Source organism: Canis lupus, chromosome 1 (assembly GCF_003254725.2).
Source record: "Canis lupus dingo isolate Sandy chromosome 1, ASM325472v2, whole genome shotgun sequence".
In the NCBI taxonomy this organism is placed as follows: Eukaryota; Metazoa; Chordata; class Mammalia; order Carnivora; family Canidae; genus Canis; species Canis lupus.
Window position 1 is genome coordinate 119,199,581 of NC_064243.1, and position 12,292 is coordinate 119,211,872.

Here is a 12,292-nt window from a genome sequence, read left to right on the forward strand (position 1 = left end):
TAAAGTTACTTTTCTAGGCTAAGGAAGGACATTATTCTCTCTCTCTTCCTAACACCCTGCCCTCCCTTGAGGAAAGCTGGGGTGGAAATGTGATATTTCTCTGAAACAGTGATGGTCTTTGTGAAATTTATTTTATTTTATTTTAAAGATTTTATATTTTATTCATGAGAGACACAGGCAGAGGGAGAAGCAGGCTCCATGCGGGGAGCCCGATGCAGGACTCGATCCCCGGACTCCGGGATCACGCCCTGAGCCCAAGGCAGGTGCTCAACCGCTGAGCCGCCCAGGCGTCCCTGGTCTTTGTGAAATTTAAAGCAAGCTGCCACATAGTTCAGTTTAACTAATGGGGCCTTTGTGCCAGGGCAGGCCATTTAACGTCTTTGGGCTTCGGGTTCCCCTCTTGCACCCTAATACCTTCTGGGCTAGAGCAGGGCTGGGCCACTCTGAGGCTCACAGGGGCTGGAGGGGCTGGGCCCAGTCTGCGACGTAATAGGGAGTGGGGGGGACAGTGGCGAAGTGCAGAGCACACGCTCTCTGGAGGGGCCACCTGCAGTTTGCCTCATATGGAGGGGAGGGCTATGGTTGCTCGTTCTGTGGGTTTTTTTGTTTTTGTTTTTGTTTTTTTCAAGAGAAGATAGAGATCTGACCTTTTTCTCTCCCTTTTTAAAAATCTTCTGATAGTTGAATTTTTAAATATTGGCACCTACTTCGACGTGGGAGAAAGAACCCCCTGAGGACCACGTGAACAATCCCCCCCTGACCTCCAGTTTGTAACTTCTGGTCCGGCAGGTCATGAAGTCCTGGGTGGGGGGTGACCAGGGGTAGCCTCAGCTGTAACAAGAGTGACTTGGGGTTAGTGGATGCTCACACCATTGGTTCTGATGGAGGCTGGCAGGTGTCTGTGTCATGGGGTGTGTGAGCCCCCCGTGGCCTTTGGGGCTCATGGCAACCCTGAGGCCTGCCTTCCTGCACTTCTCCACTGGGAGCCAATGTCTTGCCAGACCGGCTGTTCTGCTGCCCTCGGGGGGTGGCCACATGAGGCCACCAGGTGGTACTCGCAGGATTTGGGGTCAGATGGATTAAGGTCAAACTGTACTAGTAAGGTCTCCAAAGCTGGTGCATGTCTTCGGTGCTCGTCAATGTGCCTGTTCCTGGTGGGGGGTGGGGTGGGGGACAATTTTACTGAAAGACTTGGGAAAAAAAGTTGCAGTGAAGCGAATGGAATTATATGAGTCAACATTCAAAATTCACGTGTGTCTTTAAGACAAACGGCAGGATATTAAAAAAATTTTGGACTTGGAGCAGAGAAGCAAGCCGTTATGGCATAGGGGCTGCTTAAGGTGAAGAGGGCCTCAGCGGCTCCAAATTCAGGGGAGGAATGCGTGGATGCAGTCAGTACCCTCAGGAAATAATCGAATGTGGCCTTCCGTCCCCGTTCACACGTGTTGGGTCGATCACTCACAGCGAGTCAGTGGTGCACCTTCTCATTCTGGACTTTGCAAGTGTATGCATGCTGTTTATGAAAAACCCAAGGGAAGAGGCCTTTCCTTGGTGGTGCAGGCCAGAGGGAGGCCGTGGAGAACGTAGGCTGGAGACTTGGGGCAGAAGTGCCCTGTGCCTCATTCTGGTTGGCCTCAAGGGCTCTTTTGGCTGTAATATCAGCTGTTGGGCCATGAGGTTCTTGGAGGAGGTTTGCAACCAAGGGGAAGGTGAGAAAAACAAACAAACAACAAAAAAAAACCAAAGCCATATTCTTCTAAGGAGGCCCATTGAAGCGATTTGTTGTCTTTTGGAAAGGCAGCCCAGACTCAGCCCAAAGTTTGGCTCGTGCACCAGTATCGAGGAGACCGAGGCTCTGGTTTTAATCCCTAATTTGGGCCAGCTGATTCTATTTTTATATGTTATCCCAGGCTGTTCCTCCAGCCTGGGCACATACATCATTTTTTGTTTGTTTGTTTGTTTTTTAAGATTTTATTTATTTATTTATTCTTGAGAGAGAGAGAGAGAGGCAGAGACACAGGCAGAGGGAGAAGCAGGCTCCCTGCAGGGAGCCCGATGTGGGACTCGATCCTGGGACTCCAGGATCACACCCTGGACTGAAGGCAGCACTAAACTGCTGAGCCACTCAGGGATGCCCGTACTTTTAATTGACTTACCTTATTTGAGAAGCTCCCTTGCACCAAGGAATCCACGAAAAATCATCTGTAAGAGAAGCAGCGCACACTCTAGGCAATCCGTTATTGTAGCCGAAGGTTAGCATTGTGGAAACTGACCCTGAAGCCCTGCTTGGCCACCAGCTTTTTCCAGAGTGACCCACACAGAGGTCCGTGTCCAAAGAGCAGCCTGTTGATCTGTTGCAAATCCTAAATCTCAAATTGACAAGTCAAGAGGGAAGGGAAGTGGCAAGTCAATATATAGAGGTGGAAAAATCAAGTTGGCCTATTTGGAGGATCTGCAGATGTTTGGGCAAGGCTCTTAGGGTATGAATTGTTGTATTTAAGTTGGATCCACTCTGTTGCAGAGAACCAGGCTCCCCCATTGCTTCTAGAGAGGGGTTTTACTCTGCCATTTGTTCTTACATCAGCTGAAATTTGTTGAGCCTCCATCACATGGAAAAGACAGTGCCAATTTCTACAAACAGGAGGAAATAGAGGGCAGAGGTCTTGTTCTCCATTATAACTTCTATGTCCTTTGTTAGACATGGGCCCCAGCTCCTCTCTGAGCTTCCTGGCAGGCTGTATGAAGAAGGGAATATGACGTGGAACACATTTCATACCCATTGGTTCAGCCAGAGGCAAACCAGGGCTAAGAAGAAGCTTCTCCCAGTTTTTTTCCTTGTGTCCTTCTGGACATTATCAGCTAGTGAATCAGCTACATTCTCTGAAACATCTCTGTGGTACAGATTTTACAAGTGGCAGATTTTGACTCATGCTGTGTAATGAAATCAATTCATTGAGTTGCTGTGGTATCATAAAAAATAAATATTTGGGTGGGTGGGGTGCCTGGCTGGCTCAGTCGGTAGAGTGTGGGACTTTGATCTCAGGGTTGTGGGTTCGAGCCGCATGTTGGGCATAGAGCCTAATTAAAAATAAATAAAAAATATAAATATATATAGTTATATTTGGTCTCTGTGCTTGGTTCCTGGCGCAGAGCTCCTAAAACCCTTGGAATCACCTGCCTTCGGTATGCTAGTGAGGTGACTCCTTAATGACGGGAACAGGGCCTTCAAAATGGGGACTATTAGCCAAGAAAGACCAAACCTGGAACTTACAATGCTACCCTGGACTTCTGGGGAGGGGAAGGGGGCTGAAGATTGAGTTCAATTGCCAATGGTCAATGATTTAATCAGTTGTGCCCGCGTAATGAAGTAATGAAATCTCCATGGAAACCCCTCACAATGAGGTTGGGGAGCTTCCAGGTTGGTGAACACATCAAGATGCTGGGAGGGTGACGTGCCTGGAGAGGACGTGAAAGCTGCTCGCCCCTCCTTGACCTTTGGATCTATTCCATGTGACTGTTCTTAAGTTGTGGCCTTTAAAGTAAACCATGGTAAATGTAAGCAAAGTGTTTTCCTGAATTTTCTGAGTCATTCTGGCAAGTTATCATAGAAGGGTGTTGGGGGAGCCCTTGATTTGTAGCTGGTGCAGTACAGGTGCCCACCCCACCCCCAACCTTGTGACTGGCACTTGACGTGGGGGCAGTCTTGTGGCACTGAGCCTTTAACCTGTGGGAAGTGAATCGAATTGAATTGCTGGGCACCCAGTTGGTGTCAGAGAATCAGAATTGGAGAGTTGCGGATATCAGTCTTTTAAAAAAATAGGCTATTGATTAGAATAGAATTGGATATATTGGCATACATCGCATGTGTTTCAAAGTTAGGCTTGTGCGGCTTGTTCTGGGGGGTATGTAGATGTGTACACTGCGTTGTGATATAAAATGTATTTCGTACTGGTAATCATGCTCCCCTCGCCTCCCTGCCCAAATCCCCAAACCAATGATCGTCACCAAACTGAGCTTCCAATATCTCATTGCCCTGCTGGGAAGCCCAGATGTGCACATGTGAAGACTTACTGAGTAGTGACAGGGCAAGTGTCATCATATCTGCAGTCAGGGTCAAGTGTGGCGTTTTCTGTGGCATAAGCTTGTGGGTCCAGGAGGAGGAGTTCAGTGATGGGTGGGGGAGAGAGAGAAGGGAGAGGATACATATAAATACATCATGGAGAGAAATGGATGAGCTCAAATACGTGGGGAGGCAAGGAGAGCCCCAGTGGAGAGGGCAGACTGTAGGGGAAGAGGTTTAGCATTTTACTGCCTGGAGAAAGGTTGACAAGCGGTGAACAGAGCACGCCCATGACAGGTGGCTGGATTTTCATCAGCTGGTTGGGGGGGAAGGTGATTAGGTACCATTTCTGTGGCTGGCTGGAGCTCTTGGCTGATGAACTCCAGGCGTCCTCATCTGTCAAAGGAAGAAGTTCTGGTAGCTGGTTGGAGGAATGTGAGGACTTGCCGGGATGGTTCAGGGGCATGTGCCCTGCAAGGCCTGGCTCAGTACTTGGTTATAGTTGCCAGTGTTATTTTTGCAGTGATTCCTAATCTGTAAAGTAAGGGGAGCACCCTTACTTCTAGAGTCTTCTAGCAAGTGTCCAAACGTCTGCTTTGAGGCTTTGGGTAAAATTTATGCCTTCATATTGCTTAACAGGGTAATATTCTGGGGATATATCACATTTTGTTTATCCATTTGTCAGTTAATGGGTCTCTTGTTTTTTACCAGAGATTTGGCCCATTTACTTTTTGACTATTAAGACTAATGCTACTTTATTCTTTAACTTTTTTTTAATTTTAAGATTTCTTTTAAAGATTTTATTTATTTATAGAGACACAGAGAGAGGCAGAGACATAGGCAGAGGGAGGAGAAGCAGGCTACATGCAAGGAGTCAGATGTGGGACTCGATCCCGGGACTCTAGGATCACGCCCTGAGCTGAAGGCAGATGCTCAACCACTGAGCCATTCAGGCGTCCCATCTTTATTTATTTATTTATTTATTTATTTATTTATTTATTTACTTATTTATTTATTTATTTATTTATTTATTTATTTATTTATTTATGAGAGACACACAGAGAAAGGCAGAGACACAAGCAGAGGGAGAAGCAGACTCCTTGCGTGGAGCCCGATGCAGGACTCAATCCCAGGACCCCGGGATCACTCCCTGAGCCGAAGGCAGATGCTCAATTGTGGAGCCACACAGGTGTCTCCTCATTATGGTTTTAGTTAGTATTTCCCTATTTTGACTCAAGACATCCAGCACTTTTTTGTACGCTTTTTAGCCATTCATATCTATTCTTTAGTAATATGTTTATTCAAGTCTTGTCTGTTTCATGAATTCAGAAAGTTATAGGATAGACAATCAACATATAGAAGTTTATTGTATTTCTATACACCAGTAATGACTTATCAGAAAGATAAATTAAGATAATAATTCCATTTACAATTGCATCAAAGATAATGAAATACCTAAGAATAAATTTAACAAAAGAGGTGAAAGACCGGTACGCTGGAAACTATGACCCTGATGAAAGACACTGAAGGCATAAATAAATGGAAAGATATCCCATGCTCATGGATTGGAAGAACTAATATGGTTCAAATGTCCAGACAGCCAAAGCAATCTATAAATTCAATGCCATCCCTATCAAAGTTCCAATGGCACTTTTCAAAAATAGATGAAACAATGCCAGAATTTCCATGGAACCACAAAAGAGCCTGAGTGGTCAAAGCAATCTTGAGAAAGAAGAACAAAGCTGGAGCATCACGTTTCCTGATTTCAAACTATATTACAATGCTATAGTAATCAAAACAGTGTGGTATTGGCATAAAAACAGACACGGATAGATGAATGAAACGGAGTAGAGTGCAGAAATAAACCTGTGCATAAATGGTCAATTAACTTAATACAGAGGAGCCAAGAATATACAACGGAGAAAGCATAGTCTCTTAGTGATGGGGAAACTGGACCACCGTCTTATAGGATACACAAAAATTAACTCAAAATGGATTAAAGACTTATTCTTTATAGATTTTATTTATTTTTAAAGATATTTTTTTTAAGATTTTTAAAAAAATTTATTTATTCATGGCAAATGCACACAGAGAGAGAGAGAGGCAGAGACAGAGGCAGAGGGAGAAGCAGGCCCCATGCAGGAAGCCTGATGTGGGACTCGATCCCGGGACTCCAGGATCGCTCTCTGGGCCAAAGGCAGGCGCTAAACTGCTGAGCCGCCCAGGGATCCTCTCCTTATATATTTTAAAGACTTACAAGACCTGAGACCATAAAAGTCCTGGAAGAAAACATAGGAGGTAAGCCGCTTGACATTGATCATGGTGATGATTTTTTGAATTTGACCACAAAAGCAAAAACCACCAAAGCAAAAAAATAAACACGTGGAACTACATCAGACTACAAATATGCACAGCAAGGACCATTAACAAAATGAAAAGGCAACCTTCTGAGTGGGAGGAAATGTTTATAAATCATCTGTCTGATACTGGGTTAATAACCAAAATATATAAAGCTCATACAAATCAGTAACACAAGAACAATCAGATTAAAAAACAGGCGGAGGATCTGAATAGACAGTTTTCCAGAGAAGGCATAAGATGGCCAATGGTGACATGGAAAGATGCTCAACATCACTCATCATCAGGAAAAGGCAAATCAAACCCACAGTGCGACCTCACACCTCTTAGAATGGCTGTTCTCAACAAGAGAAGAAATAAGTGTTGGTGAGGATATGGAGAAAAGGGAACCTTCGTACACTGTTGGTGGGATTGTAAATTGATGCATCGACTATGGAAAACAAATTAAAAATAGAACTACTGGGACACAGGTGGCTCAGTGGTTAAGTGTCTGCCTTCAGCTCAGGTGGTGATCCCGGAGTTCTGGGATTGAGTCCTGTATCGAGCTCCCCTCAGGGAGCCTGCATCTCCCTCTGCCTGTGTCTCTGCCTCTCTGTGTCTCTCGTGAATGAATAAATAAATAAATAAAATCTTTTTAAAAAGTATATATAACTACCATGTGTTCTAGTGATCCCACTTCTGGGTATTTATCTGAGGAAAACAAAAATACTAACTCAAAAAGATAGATGCACCTCCATGTTCATTGCAGTATTACTTACAATGGGCCAAGATATAGAAATACCCTGTGTCCATTCATGGGTGAATGGGTAAAGAAGATGACACACTCACACACACACACACACACACACACAATGTAATGTTGTTTGGCCATAAAGAAGTGTGAAATCTTGCCATTTGTGACAACATGAATAGACCTTGAGGGAATTTTGCTAAGTGAAATAAGTCAAACAGAAAGAGAAATACTGATGATCCCATTTATATGTGGAATCTCTAAAAAAAAAAAAAAAAAAAAAGCTCATAGATACAGAGAACAGATGGTTGGTTGCCAGAGTTGGGGGTTGGGAGATGGCTAAAATAGGTAAAGGGGGTTAAGAGAGACTATCATAAATAAATAAAAATTAAAAAATATATATATATTAGATCTCAATTTTTTTTTTTTTATGATAGTCACAGAGAGAGAGAGAGAGAGAGAGGGGCAGAGACACAGGCAGAGGGAGAAGCAGGCTCCATTCACCGGGAGCCCGACGTGGGATTCGATCCCGGGTCTCCAGGATCATGCCCTGGGCCAAAGGCAGGCGCTAAACCACTGCATCACCCAGGGATCCCAATTAGATCTCAATTTAAAAAAATCTTTTGTCTGTTAAAAAGATTATATTGTCTTTTTATTATTTAATTAACAGAACTCTTTATATATTCTAGATACAGATTCTTTTTTTTTTAGGATTTTTATTTGAGAGAGTGAATGAGTAAGAGAGAGAGAGAGTGGGAGAGAGCATGAGGAGGGGTAGGGGAAGGAGCAGAGGGAGAGGCTGAGCAGGGAGCCTGAGCAGGGCTCCATCCCAGGACTCTGGGATCCTGACCTGAGCCAAAGGCAGATACTTAACCGACTGAGCCACCCAGGCGTCCCACAAATTCTGTGCCAGATATCTAATTTGCAAATATTTTTCTCCCAGGCTGTGGCTTGTGTTTTCATTTTTTAAAAATATTTTATTTATTCATGAGAGACAGAGAGAGAGACACACACACACACACAGGCAGAGGGAGAAGCAGGCTCCACGCAGGGAGCCCGACCCGGGACTCGATCCTGGGACTCCGGGATCACGCCCTGGGCCGAAGGCAGGCACTAAACTGCTGAGCCACCGGGGCTGCCACTGTTTTCATTTATTTTTATTTTTATTGTATTTTTATTTTATTTTAAAGATTTTATTTATTTATTCATGAGAAACACACACAGAGAGAGAGGCAGAGACACAGGCAGAGGGAGAAGCAGGCTCCATGCAGGGAGCCCGATGCGGGACTCCATCCCGGGTCTCCAGGATCAGGCCCCGGGCTGAAGGCGGGGCCAAACCGCTGAGCCACGGGGGCTGCCCTATTTTTTTTTTTTTTTTTTTTAATGCTGTCTTTTGAATCACAGAAGTTTTTAAATTGGACAGAATCCAGTTCGATTTCTTCTTCCATGGATCGTACTTTTGATTTATAGTAAAGAACACTTTGCCCAGCCCGAGGTCATGAAGATCTTCTTGTATATTTTTTTCTAGAAGTGATAGAGTTTTAGCTCTTATGCTGAAGTCTCTGATCCATTTTAACTTAATATTTACGTATAGGGGCGAGATGTAGGTCAAGGTTTATTTTTCTCTTGATTGTGGGGAAAAGAGTTAGCAGAGCAGACCCGAGACAGCTATCCTCAGCCTCCTTGCCAGGTTGGCCCTTGGCTGGTGTCTGGAAATTTAATTTCGGGATAGTTTCCACCATTTCCAGAACTGGTTAAGAGAGGCTCACTGTGCCTGAACTGTTTGCACAAACAGTGCGGTTCATGCCGAGCACCTGCTGTCCTTCTGGGGGCCTGGAATTTTGGAGCACACTAGACGCGAGGGCCTACCTGACTAGTCCCCAGGAAAAAAACCCAGGGCACTAGGTCTCGAGCGAGCTTGCTCAGTAGATAGCGTTTCACACGTGCTATCAAAACACTGCGGGAGGAATTCAGCATGTCCTGGGTGACTCCTGGGAGAGAGGACTCGTAGCAGCCTGTGCCTGGTTCCCTCCAGGCCTCACGCCTCGCACCTCGCCCATCTGCTGAAATAACTCAGAGCCATGAGTGCACCTCCACTAGGAGTCCTCTTGGTCCTCCTGGTGAATCACTGCATGTGGGGGTGGTCTTGGGGACAGGGGCACACCTAGGAATGTCCAACTGCTTCAGCACCAGACTGTCTTTTCTCTCTTGAAATGTCACCTTTGCCAAAATCAGTTCACCGTAAATGTAAGGATTTATCTGTTTCGTTCTGTTGCCTGTCCTTACGCCAATACTACGTTATCTGGATTGCTGTGGATTTATAGTGAGCTTTAAAATCCGATAGCATAAGTCCTCCAACATTGTTCTTTTTCTTTTCTTTCTTTTTTTTTTTAATATTTTATTTATTCATGAGACACACAGAGAGAGAGAGAGGCAGAGACACAGGCAGAGGGAGAAAGAAGCAAGCTCCACGCAGGGAGCCTGACACGGGACTCGATCCCAGGACTCCAGGATCAGGCCCTGGGCTGAAGGCGGCGCTAAACTGCTGAGCCACCTGGGCTGCCCATGTTCTTCTTTTTCAAAATTATTTGCCGTCCAGGTCCTTTGCATTTCCGCACGCATTGTAGGACGAATCTGTCAATATCTACTAAAAAGCTCACTGGGGTTTTGATTGGAACTGCATTGAATTGACATGAATTAGGGAAAATGGACATTTTGACAATAGTGGATCTTCCAATCCCTAAACATGGCCTGTCTCTCAGTTTAATATGCAGCGTTTTGTAGTTTTCAGTGTACACATCTTATACTTGTCTTGTTCAATGTCTTCCAAAGTATTTTATACTTTTTGATGCTGTTGTGAATGAGATTATTTTCTTAATTTCATCTTAAGAGTAGTGGAGATAAAAATGATTTTCATATATTGAGTTGTTATCCTGTGGCCTTCCTTAATTTATTTTTATTTTTATTTTTTATTTTTTTTTGAGATTTTATTTATTCATTCATGAGAGACACAGAGAGGCAGAGAAGCAGGCTCCACGCAGGGAGCCCGATGTGGGACTCCATCCCCGGACCCCAGGATCACACTCTGGGCCGAAGGCAGGTGCTCAACAGCTCGAGCCACCCAGGTGTCCCCGTTCCTAAATTTATTAGTTCCAGTATGTGTTTTGTGAATGCGTTGGGATTTTCTACATACCAGATTGTGTCATCTATGAATAAAGACAGTTTTACTTCTTCCTTTCCAATCCACATGCCTTTAATTTCTTTATTTACCTATTGTCACTGGTTTGAAGCTCCAGTTCAGCAGTGATTAGAAATAGCAAAAGTGGATGTCACTGGGGCAGGCCGGGTGGCTCAGCGGTTTAGGGCTGCCTTCAGCCCAGGGCAGGATCCTGGAGACCCGGGGTCGAGTCCCACATCAGGCTCCCTGCATGGAACCTGCTTCTCCCTCTGCCTGTGTCTCTGCCTGCCTCTGTCTCTCTTTCTCTCTGTGTTTCTCATGAATAAATAAATAAAATCTTTTTATTTTATTTTATTTTATTTTATTTTATTTTATTTTATTTTTAATTTTTTTTTTTTTACTTATTTATTCATGAGAGACACAGAGACACAATAATTGCTTTTTTAGATTTTAAACCAACCTTGCAATCCTGGGATAAGTCCCACTTGGTTGTAATATATAATCCTTGTGAAATATTGCCACGTTAGGTTTGCTAATATTTTGTCGAGGATTTTTTTTTTTTTCATGTATATTCATGAAGGATATCGATCTGTTGTTTTGCTTCTTTGTGATGCCTTCCTCTGGTTTGGGTCAGAAAATGAGCTGGGGAGCGTTGCCTACCCCTCTGTTTTCTTATCCATTTCCTTTCAAAGGGATAATTTATGGTTTTTTTTGGGTGGCTGGGAGCTGTTCTCTTTTCTCAAAGCTAATTCTTTGCAGGGATGTCTTTTAAGATTTATGTCTGGCAGCGCAGTTAATCAACTCTGTCCCAGGTCCGTTTACTGGCAGACGTGGCTCAAGATGGGCCAGGTGCTGAGCGCCTCTGAGACGTCTCACCTGGTCACATCTGGCACTCACATCTGCAAGTGAACCCTCAGAACTTCCTTATGGGGGCTGGGAGGTCTGCTCCCCGGCAGCTGGGCAGCGTGGCTGAAGGTACTTTCCCTCCCCTCCTCTTCTAACAGAGTAGCTACGAACCACAAGGTACGGGAGCAGGTGCGCCTGGAGCTGAGCTTCGTGAACTCTGACCTGCAGATGCTCAAGGAAGAGCTGGAAGGGCTGAACATCTCAGTGGGAGTCTATCAGAGCACGGAGTAAGTGGCGCCAGTTACTCTCTCTTCCAGTTAACCTTCTGAGCCTCGGAAATTGCAGTTTCAGGGACGGTGCCCAGGCCTGAGGGTGTGGCCGACCCCACTTTGGGAAGAGAGGGATTGATCGGTTTGAGGTTTGCGCCTCCAGTTGTCCTAGGATGCTTGGGGACGTAGCTTGATGGGGGTGCTGTGCAGCTGGGAGCAGATGAAGAGATGGCACCTGTCATGTGGCTCTGCCGTAATGATGCCCTGGACGCACGTCTGTGGTTAGCCCTGAGAGCCAGCCTGCCCGGTGGGGGCCCACACTGCCTTCCCTTCTTCCCCCCGCCCTCCTCCTCACCGTGCACAAGGCCTGCCTGGGTCATTCTATTGATGGGACACAAAAACGCAGAAACAGCTTGACAGGGATCATTTATGTCAAAGATCAGGGGACCCATATGAGTTCCCTGAGGACACACTTCCGAAGCGTACCCCAATACATCTTTGAGAAACAAATGCCGCAATTCAGAGGCCTCCCCCTAGGGAGTGTTGCTGGGAGGTGCACTATTGAGATGGGCCCTTCAGAAGAGATCAGAAACACTGGGTGTTATACTATAGGTTGGCAAATTGAATTTAAATAAAATTTTAAAAAGAGGAAAAAGAAAAGAAAGCTCAGAAAGTTTCCCCAAGGTGCACTACCTTTGAAAGAGAGGTCCATCTTTAAGGAGAAATAACTTCTTTTCCCAACCCTGCGTGGGGAAATGAGGCTTCTCAAAAGGTAGCTGGGAAATTCAGTAAATAGGTCTGTGGATTAACAAAAGGTTGACAGGTGGGAACCCCGAGTCACCTTTGGAGTA

General features: G+C 45.0%; 1 protein-coding gene across 2 annotated transcripts in view; it reads left to right on the top strand.

Annotated features, from left to right (window-relative positions):
• Nucleotides 1–12,292, top strand: part of RHPN2 (rhophilin Rho GTPase binding protein 2) — a 57,942-nt gene that overhangs the window by 16,300 nt on the left and 29,350 nt on the right. For both annotated transcript variants that reach the window (XM_025425222.2, XM_049095954.1), the window contains one exon: nucleotides 11,331–11,459. In XM_025425222.2, the coding sequence (XP_025281007.1) occupies nucleotides 11,331–11,459 (129 nt within the window). The remainder of the gene's footprint in view (nucleotides 1–11,330; nucleotides 11,460–12,292) is intronic.